At 39.2% G+C, this 19,799-nt stretch overlaps 2 protein-coding genes across 9 annotated transcripts in view; one reads left to right on the forward strand and one right to left on the reverse strand.

Moving 5' to 3' along the window:
• The window catches only part of arap3 (ArfGAP with RhoGAP domain, ankyrin repeat and PH domain 3), a 36,671-nt gene extending 26,701 nt beyond the window's left edge, over positions 1–9,970 (forward strand). For 6 of the 7 annotated variants that reach the window (XM_067517788.1, XM_067517787.1, XM_067517789.1 and 3 more), the window contains 13 exons: positions 325–430; positions 1,512–1,659; positions 1,744–1,812; positions 2,737–2,811; positions 4,583–4,700; positions 4,872–5,000; positions 5,198–5,334; positions 5,434–5,516; positions 5,688–5,723; positions 5,933–5,996; positions 6,235–6,372; positions 6,700–6,738; positions 7,068–9,970. In XM_067517788.1, coding sequence (XP_067373889.1) covers positions 325–430; positions 1,512–1,659; positions 1,744–1,812; positions 2,737–2,811; positions 4,583–4,700; positions 4,872–5,000; positions 5,198–5,334; positions 5,434–5,516; positions 5,688–5,723; positions 5,933–5,996; positions 6,235–6,372; positions 6,700–6,738; positions 7,068–7,535 — 1,610 coding nt within the window. In that variant the 3' untranslated portion in view covers positions 7,536–9,970. The remainder of the gene's footprint in view (positions 1–324; positions 431–1,511; positions 1,660–1,743; positions 1,813–2,736; positions 2,812–4,582; positions 4,701–4,871; positions 5,001–5,197; positions 5,335–5,433; positions 5,517–5,687; positions 5,724–5,932; positions 5,997–6,234; positions 6,373–6,699; positions 6,739–7,067) is intronic. The other variant, XM_067517790.1, reaches the window with a different exon arrangement.
• Positions 9,971–10,665: 695 nt separating this feature from the next.
• si:ch211-132p1.2 (proteinase-activated receptor 4) lies at positions 10,666–19,371 on the reverse strand. 2 transcript variants are annotated; one of them, XM_067517794.1, is made up of 2 exons: positions 19,108–19,371; positions 10,666–15,271 (listed from the first exon to the last, which is right to left on the reverse strand). In XM_067517794.1, the coding sequence occupies exons 1-2, from the start codon at positions 19,241–19,243 to the stop codon at positions 14,244–14,246; spliced, it is 1,164 nt and encodes a 387-aa protein (XP_067373895.1). In that variant the 5' UTR covers positions 19,244–19,371; the 3' UTR covers positions 10,666–14,243. The 2 variants fall into 2 exon arrangements, with proteins under 2 accessions (XP_067373895.1, XP_067373896.1); XM_067517795.1 differs by lacking the exon at positions 19,108–19,371 and adding an exon at positions 15,434–15,540.
• Positions 19,372–19,799: the final 428 nt, after the last annotated feature.

A 19,799-nucleotide genomic window follows, 5' to 3' on the forward strand; every position in this document is an offset into this window, starting at 1 on the left:
ATGTCTCTTTGAACACAACGGGTCACCTCTCACCATCCAGTCCAGTTAAATGGACCCTGATGTGACTTCATGTTGACATGACTATAGATGATCAGGTTTTATAAAACCTCCACATTCACTCTGATCACACATACATGTTGTGGTGATCATGGTGTGGGCCACAAGAGCAACAGTATTACTCAAATTCTGATCATAAAATTAGGACCTGTGTACAATAATTACATTTTTTGACATGTGCTTGTCATCATATGTCAGAAAGCTGAATTACGGAACAGTGATTTTCTCTGTACTGTCAAATTTCAAAAGTAGAATTTTCATTTTCAGAAGTCCGTCATAAGAGTCAGAGGTTGGACCACTACAAAGAAATCATCCGGACTCTTCCTCGGGTCAACAGGATGACTTTGGCCGCTCTCATCAGTCACCTGTACAGGTGAGCTCACTCTGACACACTAATTACTAATATTACAGTATTAGTATATACCAGTATAACAATTCAATTCAATTCAACTTTATTTATATAGCGCCAATTCACAACAAAGTCATCTCAGGGCACTTTACAGAATAAAGTCAAGATTATAAAGATGTATAAAGAGAACCCAACAATTCCCCCTGGAGCAAGCCATAGGCAACAGTGGAGAGGAAAAACTCCCTTTAACGGAAGAAGCCTCCAGCAGAACCAGGCTCATGGTGGACTGCCATCTGCCTTGACCGGTTGGGGTGAGTGGAAAGGGAAGAGAGAAAAGAACAGAGCAACAAAAGCAACAACAAAACATCGGGCAGATTGGTAAGACCAGTAGCTGCACGCTGGAAGACACACAGCTTCAAAGCCAGAGACACCTGCAGAAAGGGACAGAAAGAGGGGGGCAGAGAAGGACAAAGACAACTACGGGAGAGAACACACAGAGTTAATGACATACAGTGGTGACAATTGCGGGGTGAGAGGAGAGGAGAGCTGGTCAGAATTCCATTCAGAGCTTTATATATAAGAAGCAGGGTTTTAAATTCTATTCTAGATTTAATGGGAATCCAATGGAGAGAAGCTAGTGAAGGTGAAATATGATCTCTCTTGCTAGTTCCAGTCAGCACTCTTGCTGCAGTATTTTGCATTAATTGCAGGCTCTTTAGGGAGTTACTGAGGCATCCTGAAAGTAGGGAATTACAGTAGTCCAACCTAGAGGTAACAAACGCATGGACCAGTTTTTAGGCATCACTTTGAGACAGGATGCTCCTAATTTTGGAAATGTTCTGACTAACAGTACAGGCCTTCGTGGATCAGTTGGTGGGGTTGGGATACAGAAGGCCATGGGATCAAATCCCACTCCACCAGGTGTGGCCCTGCCCATCCATCAAGGGCTGCCTTGGTACCGGTCCTGAGCCTGGATGAAATGGAAAGGTTGCGGCAAGAAGGGCTATCAATCTGCGGATCACGTTCCACTTCGGCAACCCCTGAAGGGAAAAGTCAAAAGCCAATGATCTTTTGACCTGACTAACTCCGTTCTCCCTCCTCTTAGGGTCCAAAAGTGTGCTGATCTGAACCAGATGTGCACCAAGAACCTATCACTGCTGTTCGCTCCCAGTCTGTTCCAGACTGATGGGAAGGGAGAGCATGAGGTGAAGATTGTGGAGGATCTGATAGACAACTACTTGTACGTCTTTGATGTGAGTATGACGTACAGGTACGAGATTATGAGAGTTCTTCTGTGTCATTAAAAAGTAGACAAACTGAAAATTAGTTTGTTTCAGATCGATGAGGAGCATCAGACTCAGATTGAGCTAGAAATCAGCCTCATTACTACCTGGAAGGACACACAGGTAGAGTTTACCTGTCCACTTACAGATACACCTGGTTATCAATACAAACATCATGTAATCAATTCACATATGCACATTTTTGTTGTAGGATCAAATCAAATCTACAGTCACAGTTTCTGAGTACTGACTTTATTATTCTGAACAAACTGATTAGTGATAATTTTGTAGTGTGTCAATAGAAAGATTTACTATCAATACACCAGTTACCAATATCCTAAACCACCTAAACCCTCTAATATTATAAGTTGGTGAAAATTTAAGTTCATAATAAAAAACAACTAGTAATAAGCTACTAATGAGTTTAAAATATGTTTTAGAGTTATAAATAAGTAATAACCATTTTAAAAGTTTTGAAAATAATAAATAAAAAAATAAAAGTTATTTAATAATCAATTTGTATAACTTTGGAAATAACTAGTTAATATATATTATAGTAATAATAATAATATATAATAATAACTAGCAAAGTGACAGACTGAGTATCTCCCCTGATACCAAATACAGTCCTGACATAGTCACATCCACTAATCTCACTCGATGCACTCTCCAATCGCTGGGAATTGGTCAGTATTGTACTCAGACACTTATCAACAAATTAGCAACATCAAAAGTAATTTGCGTTAACATGATGTTTGTTTGTTGTGTGACTGTGTTAATTTGTTCTGTCTTCATAACTTGGTTAAGATATTGTAGTTGGTCACAATCATTACCAATAATAACAGTTGGTACTAATTTCTAACCTGTTAGTTCCCAATAAGTGAATAATGTCTTAATATAATGGTTGTATAAAATAGGTTTAGTAATGGTTTGAGTTTGATAAAAGTTTAGTCAATAATAGTCATAAGTTGATTGATCATATTGGTTTTTAAGAAGTTTGTACTTTACTCAATACTCAATTTGTGTAAATAAAGTTTGTTTGTGCAGCTTTCTCAGGCTGGTGATCTGATAATTGAAGTTTATTTGGAAATGAAGATTCCAGACTGCTGCGTTACTCTCAAAGTGAGTCTGATTACTGAACATTATATACTAACACTTCATATATCTGTACCTTTACTTACATTACTATTAGATTGTATAAGTATCATAATGTCAATACTTTAAAACAAAGTGTCACAGTGGCAGAGTGGTTAGAACTCTTGCCTCACAGCAAGAAGCTTCCAGGTTTGTGCCCCTGCCAGTTGGACATTTTTGTCTGATGTTTGTATGTTCACTTAAAACATAAGTGTTAAGGACCTGGTCGGGTTGGCCCATAGTCGCTGCGGGCTCAGACGCAAGCTTTACTTGCATGTGAACATCAAAGTCAAGCAGAAAACAAAAAAACATTAAAGCACAGGGCTATGGTGGGAAATAAATGAGGTTCATAACATAAGTGTATATTGGGCCGATCAATTTGAACTTTTACAGTGTATAGAAACCTGCAGAAGAGTCTTTAAATATTTGCAGTGAGGCTGCTGAGTGTGTAGTTTGGTTAAAGTTAAACCCCCTTTAGCTGCTCGCGTCAGGTTCAAAGCCCTGTCTCTTGCTCACAGGAGGGTTAACTCAACAGCTCCCACTTACTGCAACTCACTCATTCAAGTCTACAATCCTTCCCGCCCACTGCCGTTTGCCCACGACTGATGTCTGGTGGTCCCAGCACCTCACAGAAGACACCAAGCAAAACTTGTTAGCGCAATGATCCCACGATGGTGGAACGAGCTACCAAACTCTGCACGCTCAACAGACTCTCTCCCAATATTCAAATAACTGCTAAAAAACAGAACTCTTCCACATCTTCATATGCACTTAAATCTCTTTAAAAAGAAAAAAAAATCCTTTCTGCTCTTTCTCGCAATTGCATCTCGCAAGCTGTGGACACTTTTCTGATAGGACTTTGCTTTGATGTTTTCTTCTCAACTTCGATTTTTGCTTGCCTTGTACCTCACTTGTAAGTCGCTTTGGATAAAAGAGTCTTCTAAATGACTAAATGTCAATGTAATGTAAATGTAAGGAGAACTACAGCGGAAGCCATATTAAGAATACTTCCATATCAAGAGTATTACCAGACTCTGGTTTGTGCATCTGCCATTTTCATGAAGGACACAGAAAATGAGGATTGTCTGGGAGTTTCCCAAAAACTCACCCACTCATGAAAAACTCTGTCAGCAAGAGGAGAATCAATAAATAGGAGTGCGGGTGTGATGGTTTTCAGCAATGGGGGAGTGTGTGGTGACTGGCATCTTTAAACCACACACACCCTATGTCAAGGAGAGGAAGAGCTGTGTCTCATTGCCCTCACAACATTAGGAAAAGCTGTCAATAATAAGTTAGAAACCTGCCCCTGCAAAGATGGTTCATCCAGATAAGACCTGAAACGAGCCAGACCAGTACTAAAGTTGCCCAAGTAAAAGAGTGTGGACAGTAGGATCTGGTGGGTCACTGTGTCAAAGGCTGTAGACTGATTGTGTATTATTAAGACAAAAGATGGAGGCACAGTTTTTACAACCCTCAGGGATTCTGGAGTGTGTTTCTGTGGAGTGACCACTCCTGAAGCTGGACTGGTTGACATGGAGGAGACTATTCAGAAAAAGCCATTCGTGTTCAGGGCTCTTGGCCAGAAATGGAAGAAGAGAGACAGGGAGGGGTCAGGAGAAGGCTTCTAAAGCAGAGGGTAAACTGGGCCTTTTTAAATGTGGGCAGGTGCCTGTGTCATTGGTAAAGAGACTGGTGTTGATATTGTGATGAACTGCTGCAAACAGCATCAGGTGTGACTGCGTGTGACCTGACTGTGCAGGTTTCCCCCACCATGTGCGCTGAGGAGCTGACTAATCAAGTTCTGTACATGAGGAACGTCCCGGCTGGAGACAAAGACGTCTGGATGACATTTGAGACCATTGAGGATGGACAGCTGGGTGAGACAGCACCTCATCTGTTGTACACAGCTGTCTCTCTCTCTCTATCTATCTCTGATACAACTGGACACACCTGTATCTGTCTCCTAGACATAACACAGAAATAAGACTATTTCTGGGTCCCTGAGGTATTAGAGTCTCTCACATGACAGGTTTTTGTTGCTGTTTCAGAACGTCCATTACACCCTAAAGAGAAAGTCCTCGAGCAGGCACTACAGTGGTGCAAGATGGCTGATCCGAGTTCAGCCTACCTGGTGGTAAAGAGGGTTCCTAAAGGAGAAGGAATTAACATCCTCACCTGTAGGTCCAACAAATCTGAAAACATGCACGCGCTGTACTATTTGTATTGTTTTTCTAAGTATGTGTAAACATAATTTTAATAATTTTCATATTATGAATGACTGTCCTCTCTAAGTTTGTTCTGCTGTGAAAGTAGATAAAAAGGTGTTCTTTGTTGTGTCAGTAGATATTGAAAATGTCTGTCCGTCTCTGTTTAGCCTATAAGAGTGAGATCATGAAGATTGGGCTGTTGAAGTGCAGGGAAGAACCTCCAAAGCTTCTTCAAGGGAACAAGTTTCAGGAGAGAACGTTTCAGATCAAAGACCACAAACTGTTGCTGCTCAAAGACAAGAAGGTACAGCTTCATAAGAACTGGCTTCCATCTGAACCAGTAAACAATGGTCAGATTGGTCATTTCCTAGTCTTCTAATTGGTCTTTGTTTTTGTTCTTTAGAGCATAAAACCAGAGAAAGAATGGTCTCTGAAGGCCATGAAGGTATACATCGGTATCCGCAGGAAACTCAAAGCTCCGACTAGGTGATGAAACCTTAGCCTCTGGGCTGTGAAGCTCTTTTTGTTGTGATGTGCACATCACATTATATTTTTTATTGCAACCTGTCATTTAGTAGAAGATTATTTATTTTGTGTCAACCACAGTACAAATAAATACACTGTAAAACATTAATGAACACACGTTTCAACCTGCAGGTGGGGGTTCACTGTTATGTCAGACAAACACCAGCTGTAAGTACCACCGTTGGGTCATCATTTAACTGCCTCACTGTTGTAATGTTATTAGTGATGTCTGGTTTAAAACACATAGAATGAAACCGAGAAAAAAAAGACTAATTGTCACTTTTCAGTCCTTTAGTTTTTTTGTGTTTGTGTTTGTAAATCTCAGGAGCGTCACTGCAGGGTGGGGGGGTTGATAGTGTCTTGTCTCCGTCCTTTAGGTTCCTGTGCTGCAGCTGTGAAGCCGAGCTGTGGGACTGGATCACCAGCTTCCTCAAAGCTCAGGTGAGTTCAACACGTGTTTACCTGCAGACACACTGAAGCTGATCCAGAATCAGGTCTAGTACAGTCCGACTCAGGTAGAAACAGAACAGTTGCGTTCAGTTTGACGTCAGAGCATGGATAGCTGATGATACCTTTTATTTATCAGGTTAAAACTGTGTTATAATAATTTAAACCTAAAAACGTTTTAAAGCTCCATGCATCCAGCATCCTCACTTACAGTCTCTGGTCTTTTTCCCAGAATGACGACCCAGGTCTTCCGGTGCTGAGGCGTCACTCCTCATCAGACATCTCCAAACAGAAGTTTGGGACAATGCCGCTTGTCCCCATTAGAGGAGACGAGAGCAACAGCAGCATGCTGTCAGCCAATCAGACGCTGGTTAGACCAATGTTTTCTGTCTTACGTTGATAGAAAAGACATGTTGTCAAAACTCAAGCCAAAAGTCTGAACCTTTATCACTGTCTGAGTTTCCTTTTAACTGTTGTGACCTCCGTAAGTAAAAAAAAGCAGTGGACATTAACAGTCCTTTTTTTGTTAGGAACCGATTTTATCATGCATTTCATTCTGATTTATTTATTTTTTTGGTTTTGTTTCAGACATGTAACTTAGGTGTTAACAAAACACTATAGATTTCACATATTACACAGTATACACAGCAATTTCTACAAGGTTTGAGAGCTTATACTGTTTTTTCTTAATTTGCAGAGAAAATTACATGACCGGAGGACTCTTTCCATGTACTTTGTGAGTACTTTACACTTTTTTGTCATACTTTAATGTTTTGTTTTATTTGACAAAGGCTGTTTTATACTTGTTATTTTTTGTTAAGCTTGTACTCTTTTTAAATCGTATTTCACATTGTAATTTATACTTTTATTTTGTACTTTCTAATTTTGCCTCTTGAATATTTTATACTTGTAATTTGAAGTATTTGTTCCATTATTATTATTATTATTATTATTATTATTATTATTATTATTATATTTTATTGTTATTTTTTTACTGTGGGTTTTGTGGCTGGTATTAATATTTTTTCCAGGACTGATCTATGTTGTCTCCCTCTGTGTACCCAGCCCATGAAGGTGCAGCAGGACTCATTTGAGGAGCGTGCAGAGTCTCCTGATCTCCCTGAGCCACTCTATGAGGAGGTCGGAGACTTTGGACTGCAGGTTCTCAAATCCCTGGAGACCAGTTTCCTTTCCAACAGCACCGCAGAGACTCAGGAGGTACCGGACCACCTGCGGCTTAGACTGGTTCCTGTGCAAAATGAAAATCTGGACCACATAATCATCCCTGACACGGTCCGGAGGGTCAGCGGTTCTGTGGAGACTCTGGAGGAGAGTGGAGGCAGCGTTGGAGGATGTGATGGAGAAGCAGACTGCAGCTCTCCGGACTCCAATGCCCCCCCTCCAGTGATGAGGCGGCAGCACCTGCAAGGAGTCTGTACACCATCACAGGAACTGCTGCTGCAGGAGCTGTCTTCTGCCTTCACCAAAAAGACTGAGGAGGAGGAGGAGGAGGAGAGGCCGTATGATGTTTGAGAGAAACCTAAGGTCTTTCAACAAAGTTGGGTGGAGTCAGAAGGAACAAGTATTGTTCAGCTCAAACTAAATTTTCTTCGTGGATTTTCTGAATTAAAAAAACATTTGCTGTCATCAGAACATGGATGAAAAAGCCAAATTCTTTAACGGGGGAAATGTAATGACGATGAAGGATGAGCAATTCCTCTTTGTCTAAGAGTCGACACAAGAACAAACAGGAGAATCAGCAGACAAAAATGAGTTTTTCCTCAAATTAACAAAGGGATTATTTAAAATGTAATCAATTACTCTCAGCCCTGGGAAGAGGAAACTGTCCCACTGATGGCTCAGTTTGTGCTGGACCTTTAAGCAGTTTTTCTAATCTACAAGAAACAGCTCCCTCTGTAACAAAGCTTCCAAAATACCTCTCCAGTGACAGCAGCTCCAGTCATCACCTTCATGAAAAGTTAATGATGGACTGCCTGTAGGCGGCAGTGCTACTCACTAATTATCTGTTTTCTGGCCAAAACTCACTCTGAAGAGCAGCATATGCACAGATCCCAAGCTCTAGACCAGGTTGGATTGAAACAAGCAAACATCACAAGGAGAAGAAAATGTAAAATTTTTAAAACAAAGGAATTAATTTAGTTTGTTAATGTGAATAAAACATTTCCTCTCTGAAAAAGTCTTACAGGAACGTCTGGAATCTGATGGAGACATTTCCAAACATCTGGGAAGTAAAGGAGGATAAAACAAACCTAATGTTGGAAACATCCTTCTGAAGAAAGTTTTCAATCAGGTGAGGACAGAGCAGTGGACTCGCTGTCACACCTGAGGAATTAGTTGGTTTCTTCCTAAAGAAACAGGAAGAGGGTTTAGCTGATGCTGATGAGTTCAGTGTCCTTCAGTCATAACGCCCAAGGAAACATCAAACGTAGACATTGTTACACATTAGACGTTACACATCGTTACACAACAAAAAATTGTTGTTTGGCTAAATTGTTGATACAGGTTGTTTTAGGGGCTCCGGCTGAACTCTGCTCACAAGGAATAGAGTGAACACCTGTTTCCTGTTATGGAGGTATTAAAAGATATGTATTCTTCCTCATGCAGTGGACACACACTGTCCATGTATTGGACAGTGTATGTCCACACTGTGGAGTCTGTCCACAGTATTCGTGCACCGACTGCTCAGGTGCTGGAAAAGTAAGAGCCAACACTAACTTTAAATATCATAGTTGAGTCATTGTGTTATTTGTAGTATTATGCAAAGAGGGAAACTCATTTATTATGCACCTTTCAGTATAAAATGTTACAAAAAGTATACAAAGAAGGTTGGTTAAAAGAAAAACATGGAAGATAGAAAACTGGAACATATTAATCATATAACACAAAACATAATAACTACAGACTGGACCTGATTTCTATATGTCCAACACTGAGTTTGCAACTTGTTGTGTGAATCCATTCTGGTGTTAAATTAAAAGAATTAATTGGACTGGGACAGGGTCCAGTGAGACCACTTTGCAAAATGTGATACATTATGTACACAAACTCACTACTCATGTCAAAGTGCCAGTATAGGCCTAAAAACTCTCCACTACAAGTATCACTTCAAATCTTTTACTCTTGTAAAGTACTTACCAGATTTTTTACGTTTTAATGATAGGTACTAAAGTAAAAGTATTTAATTAGGAAAACAATATGTTTTTAATAGTACTGATTATGGCAATTATGGCAAAACATGTACAGTAATTAATAAAAACAGATTTTACCCACTTGTGCTGACAGTGGTTAACCCATGATGATACATCAGCTGGCATTAGTTCATTATTATTTTTACATTAAAGCCAGCAGGTGTTATTAATGTTATGGCTGATTTGTGTATATCAAAGGTGTGCAACGTTTATCTCTATAACAATGTTGACAGTGTTTATGTAAACCAGTAAACATGGTTTATTCATTTCACTCTCTCTTCAGTACAGTTGAATGGGGCTGTTGTAATGGTTCATGTGGGATAAGGGGGATAGAGTTGTGCTCCCTCTGATTTTGTGAGGAGGCCCCAGTAAAACTCAGGGACACCTCTGTAACGCTGTTCACATTTAGTAGCAAACACCATCCTTAGAGGGGCGATGCTAATAGGAAACATGGAGGTGAAAATGAACTGTTGTTCAGTAGTTAACATTAGTTTTTGGTTCACTAACTTGCTCACTGGCATCAGGTGAACTGATACTAACATTTTTTGTTCTATTTTTGTTTAGTTTTATTTAAATGTACATAAAACACAAAACAAACTAAATGTTAAGGCCAGAGAACAGAGAAACATGAAGAAATACTCAAATACTCACATTAGCTCTAAGGCGGGTTTCTGATTCTGCTTCTGAAAAGCCTTTGAAGGCTATGTGGTCCTAATACCTCCACCTGCTTAAGTAAGTCAGAACACCCCTACACTATACGTGAATGTCCAAAACCTGGGGCCAAGATGGAGAAGTGCTACCGGGCCCACGAAAAGACCCAGTGAAACCAGTAAAGTCACTGAACGAGCTGAAACTGACTGTAAAGATTCAGCTGATCTTCCTCTGCAGGTCATCATTTAAATAAACCACGGTTTCATGTTAGTCACTGTTAAAAGTCACATTACAATAATAAGAAGTGCCTCAGATTAAAGGGTGCTGTCAGAAGACTGCAAACTATATTTCTTCTAATATAGTTCATTGGTTGGTTTTAAAACCCAAAGTTATGAATCTCAGGAGGATGTTGGATAAATCTTCTGTACTGTACAAACAAAAAATCTTAACATATATCATGTGATTTATCATCATAAATAATTATTCTGTGTATATAACATACATGTATATTTCTGTGACATAAGCTCAGTGAAGTAAAACTGCTGATGGGAAGGTGAACAGAGACTAAATGATTTGAACCTGGAGACTGGATTGAAAGGTGACTCACTTTAAAGCTTCCTGTGTCCTGTTGTTAAACATGAATGAGTTTATTCAGCCTCACTGATAAATGATTACATCTGTTACACATTTATTAAAATCACTGGGTTTTATTGTCTCAGTGTCTACATTTATCTTTATTTATTTTTAACTACCCAATGAAGTTCCTGTTTTTGACATTTAACACTGGGACAGGATGTTGGTGATTAATGCCAAACACAAGTCTGCAAATTTAAATGTAATAAAAAAAAACAAAACAGGAGAAATAAAATGCACCCAGTAAAAAGAAGGAAAATGGCCTGAGATTAAAAGGGAAGCCAAGATTAAAATGTGCGCAAAGTTTAACGCCTCCAGTCTGTCCAATGGTCATAGTATGACTCCACCAGTGGTCACACTGAATATATCGGGTGTGTATATTCAATGTGTTGTACATTATTCTATGAAGCTGTTTCTCTCCCGATTGTTCTCAAAGTTACGTATGAAGAATGATATTAAAATATATTTTCTTTCATAATTGTCTCATCTTCATTGATTTGGTTTTTCAATACAATTCAATTCAACTTTATTTATATAGTACCAATTCACAAGAAAGTCATCTCAATGCACTTTACAGAATAGAGAGAACCTAACAATTCCCCCTTGAGCAAGCTGGTTTACCGGTTGGGGCTAGTGGAAAGTGAGAGAGAGAAAGAAAAGAGCAACAAAAGCAACAACAGAACATTGGGCAGGTTGGTAGGACCAGTAGCTGCACACTGGAAAACACAGAGCTTCAAAGCCCGGGGACACCTGCAGTAAGGGACAGAGAGAGGGAGACCGAGAAGGTGAAAGACAACTACAGGAGAAAACACACATACTTAATGTAATACAGTAGTGACAATTGTGGGGTTAGAGGAGAGGAGAGAGGGACAAGAGGGGTAAAGGAGCTCAGTGCATTGGGGTGTGGTCCCCCAGCAGTCTAAGCCTATAGCATTATAACTGAGTTTAGAAGTAAAACATTGTGGGACATGCAGGCCTTTATGTCTTGTAGGCATGCTTGAAGCTTGATTAGCTGATTTTTTTCATCTGGTTCCATAGATAGATATAGCTGGGTATCATAAGCATAGAAGTGGAAATTTATGGAGTGCTTTGTAATAATGTTGCCTAAAGGAGACACATATAAAGTAAAAAGTATTGGTCCTAACACAGAGTCTTATGGAACTCCATAGCTAACCTTTGTGCGCATGGAGGATTCATCATTAACATGAACAAATTGAAGTCTACCAGATAGATAAGATTTAAAACAAACTAGTGCAGTTCTTTAATGCCAATTTCATGTTCCAGTCTCTGTAATAAAATGTTGTAATCAATGGTATCGAATGCAGCTCTAAGATCTTGCAGAACAAGTATACAGACGAGTCCATTACCTGAGGCCAAGAGAAGATCATTGGTGATTTTTACCAGTGCTGTTTCTGTACTATGAAGAACTCTAAATCCTGACTGAAAGTCTTCATACAAATTATTCCTGTACAGGTGGTCACATAATTGTTTTGCGACTACTTTTTCAAGGATTTTAGAAACAAAGGGGAGATTAGATATTGGTCTGTAATTGTCTAAAACACCTGGGTCAAGACAGAGTTTGTTAAGAAGTGGTTTAATTACAGCTACCTTATAGGCCTTTGGTACATAGCCTGTTTCTAAAGATAGATTGAAGATATCTAATATAAATGTATCTATCAAGGGGGTAAGCCTCCTTGAGCAGTCTAGTTGGAATAGGGTCTAGCAGACAGGTTGTTGATTTAGATGAGGTAATAACTGAAGTTAGCTCAGCGAGATCTATGGGTAAAAAGCAGTCTAAGAGGAATTGGGGCCTTATTGATGATTCTAGCAATGTTGTGCGTTAAGATCAATTTGTAATATTTGGGGAGAGGATCTGCTGAATTCTTTCTCTAATAGCTACAATTTTATTCATAAAGAAAGTCATGAAGTCCTTGCTGCTTAGAGTTAAGGGAATACTAGGCTCAACAGAACCATGGCTCTTAGTCAGCCTGGTTCCAGTACTTAACAGAAACCAGGGCTTGTTCTCATTTTCTTCAATTAATGATGAATAATATGTTGTTCTGGCATCAGGGAGAGCTGTTTTGTACACTTTTCTTTTTTTATTTAAATGCTGTATGTCTATTGCTCATAGTTTTTTATAGTGATAAGTACTTTGAATACAGTTTAATGTAATGTTGGTTGTTATTAATTACTATGTAATGTAAAATGTATGGAGAGTTACTGAAAAATCATAATCCTAAACAAGGGATTGTGTAATTCAAATTGTGGAAATTGAACTAGGGTGTGGTAAATTATTAAAATTATTAAATTTTAAAAAATTATTAAATATTATTAGTATTTACAGGTTAAGTCAGTACCTGAACTAATCATGCCATGCTGTAGGGTGATATTATATGACATATAAGCTTAAGAATATTAGGAGATATATAACACAGAAATTATGAGCCTGTTTATAAATGCAGGTAAGGTCTTTTATTGGAGTGAGAACCATAACAACCTGTCTGCTAGACCCTATTCCAACTAGATCACTTAAGGAAGCTTTACTCTTCATAGATATGTTTGTATTAGATATCATTAATCTGTCTTTATAAACAGGTGCCATATGCCTCAGGGTTCCTCTAGAAATAGAAAGATATTTTAACATATTGAAGTCAAAGTGACATTTAATGGCATTGAGTAACATGTAATATCAAAACTAGAACCAAAAGATGCAAGTTCAAAATCAGTGACGTTGTGCTTTAAATATAAAGCAAAGTAAAAGTAGCGAGTAAATTCACATTCAAAAGATATATTCCAAAACTATTTCCTTATTTTGCTGTAGCTCAGTTGGTAAGGCAGTCAACCATGGATCACAGGGTCAGTGGTTTGATCCCTGCTCCCAGCTACATGTCAAAGTCAAAATGTCAAAGTGTCCTTGGGCAAGACACTGAACCCCAAGTTGCTCCTGGTGGGTCAGGTGAGCACCTTGCATGCCATCGGTGTGTGAGTGTGTGAATGGGAATCAACGTTGTAAAGCGCTTTGAATGAAAGCGATATATCAGCAACTTTTTACCATTTAACATTTGATGAGTTGATGTCAAACACATAAGCATAACCCTGTTTGTGTCAGTGGTCATGTGACACGAACGTCACATTTGTGATGCTTGGCTCAGACTGTTGTATTTAACACGGACCCTTGAGGTTCCAAACTCTATGGTTCCTTAAACAGAGAATAATCCATAACACAATATGGTACAATTTTATTAGTTTACAGTTTACATTCAGCATCATAAATTCAGCATAAACAGCAACAATTCAGCATCCTAAAGGAAAAGCTGTTTCCTGGGAGCCAGAGACCAGGATTTCACCGATGTGGTTCCAAAACCTATTCATAATAACTCCCCTATTTCAACAGTTGAGTTAGATCACAACAATCTGAGAAAATTAAAAGACGTCTTTCTTTGCCCCATGGACACACATGGACAGGTCAAAAATTTGTTGTTTCCTCTTTCTCCCATGTTTTGGTGATCTGGCTGAAAGCTTACTGTAATACTAAGAACATTTTATTATGAGTATAATTTAACCTTATTTAACTTCATATTATAACAGAAATGTCATTTTTAAGCCTGACCACCTTCAGTAAATATAGTTCATAGCTGGATTTTAACTTGACTTTAAGCTGTGAAAGCTTAAAGGTGGATATGAGATGTATTCTAGGGCAAATTGTCCAACTTCTAGAGAAACCTGTGGATATGGATCTGAAACATCCTCATGCTGTCTGAGACGCCTTTGACCTTAGGCCTGATGGTGAAAAAGAGTAGGAGACATTTGTCGCAACAGACATTGGTTTATCTCTGGAGCCACCACACCAACACAGAGCACTTCTGGCCTTCTCCCTGAACTCGGAGGACACGTAGTAGAAGATGAAGGGATCAATGCAGCTGTTGAAGGTGCTAACCGCTAAGCTAACCATGTAGGGGACATAAATGTCCTCTCTGTCTTTCTTCAGAAAGCTGGTGTAGTTGATTAGGAGAAGGATGTTGCTGGGCAGCACACACACCAAGAAGACCAGAAGGACAAGTGCAGTCACTCTGATAGCATGACCATAGCGCTTCCCCTCGGCCAGCAGGGTGTATAGCACAGCGCTATGGCAGAACAGGATGACAATGAAGGGCAGCAGGAAACAAGAGGCAAACAAGGTGGCAAAGTAAGGCAGAAAAAAGTTCTTCTGTGTCTCTTGAATCAGAGCGTCATGGCAGGTGGTAATGTTTAATGGATTCACTGTGTAGGTCTGCTTTGACACCAGCAGTGGCACCATGGCAGACAGAACCACCACCCATACAGTCACAGTCATCAACAGAGATGTCTGTTTGCTGCGCAACAACTTAGCACTAAATGGATGAACCAGAGCTATGTATCGATCCAGAGCCACAAGCGCCAGACACCAGACAGAACCGTACATGTTGCCGTAAAACATCGCCATGACAACACGGCAAAAAGGCTCGCCCAGCTCCCAGTGGTTACCTCTAAAGTGATACACAATACGAAACGGCAAAACCAACAGCAGCAGGCAGTCAGCAACAGTCAGGTTGATCAGCAAAATGGTGGATGGTAGTGGATTGGTCCTGAAGATCAGGACCCAGAGAGCCATCAGGTTGGAGGGGAGACCCACGATGAAGGCCAGCAGGTACAGGACTGGCAGGTACAGGGTGGTGGTCAAAGCTTGGATCTGCTGTAGCTGCTTCTCATTTAGAGTGGTGCCATTACTGGTGATGATCAGGTTGAAAGACCGTGAATCTGCAGACACCAGAACACATTAAATATATATAGAAAATATGTTTTATTTATATATATATATATATATATATATATATATATATATATATATATATATATATATATATATATATATATATATATATATATATATATATATATATATAAAATATACATATAAACCTCCATGAGGGTGGAATGAGCTCCAAACTCTGCACATTCAGCAGCCTCAGTCCCAATATTAAAAACCCCAGAGAGCTCCACAACTTGCTATGCGCATAAACCTAAAAGAAAAAAAAGTTTATTTCAGTCCTATCTTGATGTTGCATCTCAAGAAAAACCCTTAATTATCCCTGGAGTTCACAGGTGTACCGACTAGGACTGAAAAGATGAGTCTGTGAGAAAACAATCGTCTCCTCACTGTTTCCAACAGGAACTTCAGAAAAAGGCCTAATCTGAAACAGTCAGTTGACATTATTAGATTTCATAGTTTTTTCCCAAAATGTAAGTAAACCCACTCACTATTTTAGTCACACCTTAGATCTTGTCGTTATGTATGGAATTAAAACTGATAATTTAACAATATTTCCCCATAACTCTCTTCTGTCTGACCATTTTCTAATAACATTTGAATTCACAACAATGGACTAGACAGCTTTTAGAAACAAAAATCACTACAGCGGATGCTTAAGTGAAAAAGAAAATGGAAAAAAAAAAGAAATTCTTTTGCTATTTGCTTCACCATATTTCAGTACAATGGAAAGTAGCCACCTTAATGTTACTCCTGCACAAGTTGATCATCTTGTTGAAAATTCTGCAGCTTCACTATTTACAATACTCGATAGTGTTGCCCCTCTGAAAAAGCAGGCAGTAAACCAGAAGAGGCGATTTCCATGGTACAGTTTGCACACACGCTACTTAAAACAGGCAACATGAAAGGTAGAAAGGAAGTGGCGTTCCACTAATTTAGAAGAATCCCATTTACACAAAAGCCCTCTGTGATGCCATATGAAGTATATTATTCATCATTAATAGAGGAAAACAAGAACAATCCCCATTTTCTGTTCAGCACTGTAGCCAGGCTGACTAAGAGCCATAGTTCTGTTGAGGCTAATTTTCCCTTAAAACTTAGCAGCAATGACTTCACCACTTTCTTTATGAATACAATTGTAGCTATTAGAGAAAAAAATCACCAGATCCTCCCCCTAAATACTTTCATGTACAACAGTGCTGTCTGCTGGACACTATTCCAACTACAAAGATAACTTAAGTAAGCTTTACCCTTAATAGATACATTTGTATTAGATATCATCAATCTATCTTTAGAAACAGGCTATGTACCACAGGCACAATGTAGCTGTAATCAAACCACTACTTAAAAAACACTGTCTTAACCAATTACAAACCGATATCCAATCTCACCTTTATTTCTGAAATCCTTGGAAAAGTAGTTGCAAAACAATTATGTGGCCACCTATACAGGAATATTTTGTATGAAGACTTTCAGTCAGGATTTAGAATTCATCATAGTACAGAAACAGCACTGGTAAAAGTCTCCATCGATCTTCTCTTGGCTTCAGATAAGTGACTAGTCTCTATACTTGTTCTGTTAGATCTTAGTGCTGCATTCGATACTATTGAATGTGAGAAGTATGCTGTTACTCCAGATGGCAAAACTCTGGCCTCCAGTACTACTGCAAAGAACCTTGGAATTATTTTTAACCATGATTTGTCTTTTACCTCACATACAGTATAAAACAAATCTCTACACAGCCTTCTTCTACCTATAGAACATTGCCAAAATTACGAGCATCCTGTCTCAAAGTGATTCTGAAAACTATTCCATGCATTTGTTACTTCTAGGTTGGACTATTGTAATTCTCTACTTTTGGGATCCCCCAGTAATTATCTAAAAAGCCTGGAATTTATCCAAAATGCCGCAGCAAGAGTGCTGACAGAAGGCCACCTTCAGTCCGTTGGCTTCCCATTAATCTAGAAAAGAATTTAAAACCCTGCTTCTTACATATAAAGCTTTAAACAGTCAAGCTCCATCATACATATAAGACCTAATAGTACTTTATCATCCCAGTAGACCACTTTGGCCTACTTGTGGTTCCCTGAATTTCTAAAGGTAGAATGGGAGGCAGAGCCTTTAGCTATCAAGCTCCTCTCCTGTGGAACCACCTCCCAGTTCAGATTCGGGAAGCAGGCACCCTCTCTACTTTTAAGTCTAGGCTTAAAACCTTCCTCTTTGATAAAGCTTATAGTTAGTTATAGTCATACATTGAATTTAATTGAATTAAAAACTACGATAAGAGTGAAACCTGTACCAAAATGTGGCAGCTTTTTGTTGCATATTGACTTTGATTGACTGTGTTTTAAAGTACCTTTAATACTCTCACAATGATTTATCAATCTGTGGTGTAACAGATGAACCTTTCTACAACTGATTATTATAGTTAACATACGAGTCTTAATGTAGTTTGCTCTTTTTTCTTTTCCTTTTCCTTTTGTTTATAGTTGACATTTTGCACCGGTACCTGTGGACTTGTTGTTTTAAATGTACAAGTTAAAGTTTGAAAAAGTAAAATAAAAGCAATATTAAAACAAACAGGTTTAGGATTGGATTTGATTAAGAGAACAGTTTGGGTCATTTTACCATTATTCTGATGAACTTCTTAACCACTAGGTCTAGACGGGTGGTTCTCAGTAACCATTCTGCTGCTGTTTTTTCCTGTCTACCTCTACATCCTGTTTACTGCACTGACCTCATTTATTAAACTGTGTGAAGGCTCTTTTGCACACTTCACTTTAATAATCACCACACAAAAGCAGACATACATAAACTTACCAAGCACCTTGTTCTTATCATCAAACTGTGATGAGAGAATAGTAGAATAACAGTATAAATGAAACTAATCACTCATCTCTGTTAGTTTGTCCTACTATGTGAGGACACCAAACTGAGATCTATGCTTCATCCTATGACTTTTGACGTCAATTGAAGACTGTGTGTGTGTGTTTGTGTGTGTGTGTGGGTGCAACGAATAATAATGTCATTTAAAGAACACAGGCACTGTTATTTGATTGATTCTACAACAGGTTTCATTCATACTGTGAAAACATGAAAATAAACCCTAATAATGAGTGATGAATATTTTATCAGTAGATTATAAATGACATGAAGGCTAATGTTTGATCAAAGGGAAAACCATGAGTGGCCAGCTCCCCCTCTCTCGCTCTCTCAAACTGAAGCCCAACTTCTCACACAAACTCCTGTCAGATAATATCTTTGTGATGAATCTACAATTCTGTAACAAAGTGTCGTGAGTCATTTTAGGGAAATGTCCAAACCTCAAATGTCTGTCAGCTCAAGTATGACATTTGCAAAAGCCACATGCAGCAGTTTCTAACCATGTATGGTCAACAATGTGATGCTCGTTTACCTGGGATTTGAAAAGGAGGATCTGAAATCAGATTATTTCTAACATCCTCCACACGCTTTCATAAAGGAGGCATTTAGACAGGAACAACTTGCGATATACACATCCACACACAAACACACTATGAACACACCACTTACATAATAACCCCCCCATCACACACACACACACGGCTTAATTGTTTACATACTGTATCATCTGAGCCTTACCCTGACTCTGACTTAAACCTGGTTCCAAACTGAATCCTAAAACCACATCTGAACCCTCAGATGGACATTTGGGGCTGTGAGGACCAGCTCATCTTCATCACCTGGGTCTTCACAAAGACAGCCAAGAAAAACACATCTCGACATATATCTGGCAGGTACCTGTGTCCACAGCAAAGAGAAGAAGTAGTAGGAGGAGGAAACTTACAGATAGACATTCCGAAGGGTTTCTCTGCAGGATGAGGAGCTGCAGAGACACAGCAGACAGAAGGCAGCTGAGAGACAAAAACCAGGGTTCCAAAGAACAAACACATGATCATTTGCTTGCGTTTTTCTTTATTCATGTCTCCAGCACTTCTTTGTTTTTTTCCCTAAGCAGCAGCAGCTCCTCTCTTTCCTCAGTTATGTGGGTTTACAGCTACAGTCACAGCAGTAAAAGTACTTCCTGTACTATCACTACTAGCAGTGGTTGTAGAATCAGCACTCTGTTGATTTTCATACCAGAGCTGTGGGTGTCGACTCCACCTCTGTTGGTAAGCAGATGTGTGTGTAAGTCAGATATGTCTATTCTTGTGAGTTCCACTGTGAATTCAGGCTCCAGCAGCAAGGAGATGTCAGGTGTGTTTGAGCATTCAGGTTAGAACAAGGGTCATGGCGGGACCAGGGTCAGAGTGTGAGTGTGATGGTTTAGTTTTTGTTATCACATTTTGTCCTCAGAAGTACACAGGTCCTAACATGCATGTGTCTGTTCAACTTCTTTCAACAGGAAATGTGTCTGAGCAGTCTGTAATTGACCAGTCACAGCTCAGCATCAGCAGGTCTGCCACTCCACATATTGAAATGGTGACTCGACACACACCCATCAGATAACAGGGTCCTAGTCAAAGACTGTCCCCCCAG

The sequence above is a fragment of the Channa argus genome, chromosome 10 (genome assembly GCF_033026475.1).
Source record: "Channa argus isolate prfri chromosome 10, Channa argus male v1.0, whole genome shotgun sequence".
NCBI classification, from domain to species: domain Eukaryota; kingdom Metazoa; phylum Chordata; class Actinopteri; order Anabantiformes; family Channidae; genus Channa; species Channa argus.

Coding starts and splice junctions, on each gene's coding strand:
- si:ch211-132p1.2 (XM_067517794.1), bottom strand. CDS start 19,243: ATGAATAAAGAAAAACGCAAGCAAATGATCATGTGTTTGTTCTTTGGA. Junction 15,272..19,107: donor ACCCTTCGGAATGTCTATCT/GTAAGTTTCCTC, acceptor TGGTGTCTGCAG/ATTCACGGTCTTTCAACCTG.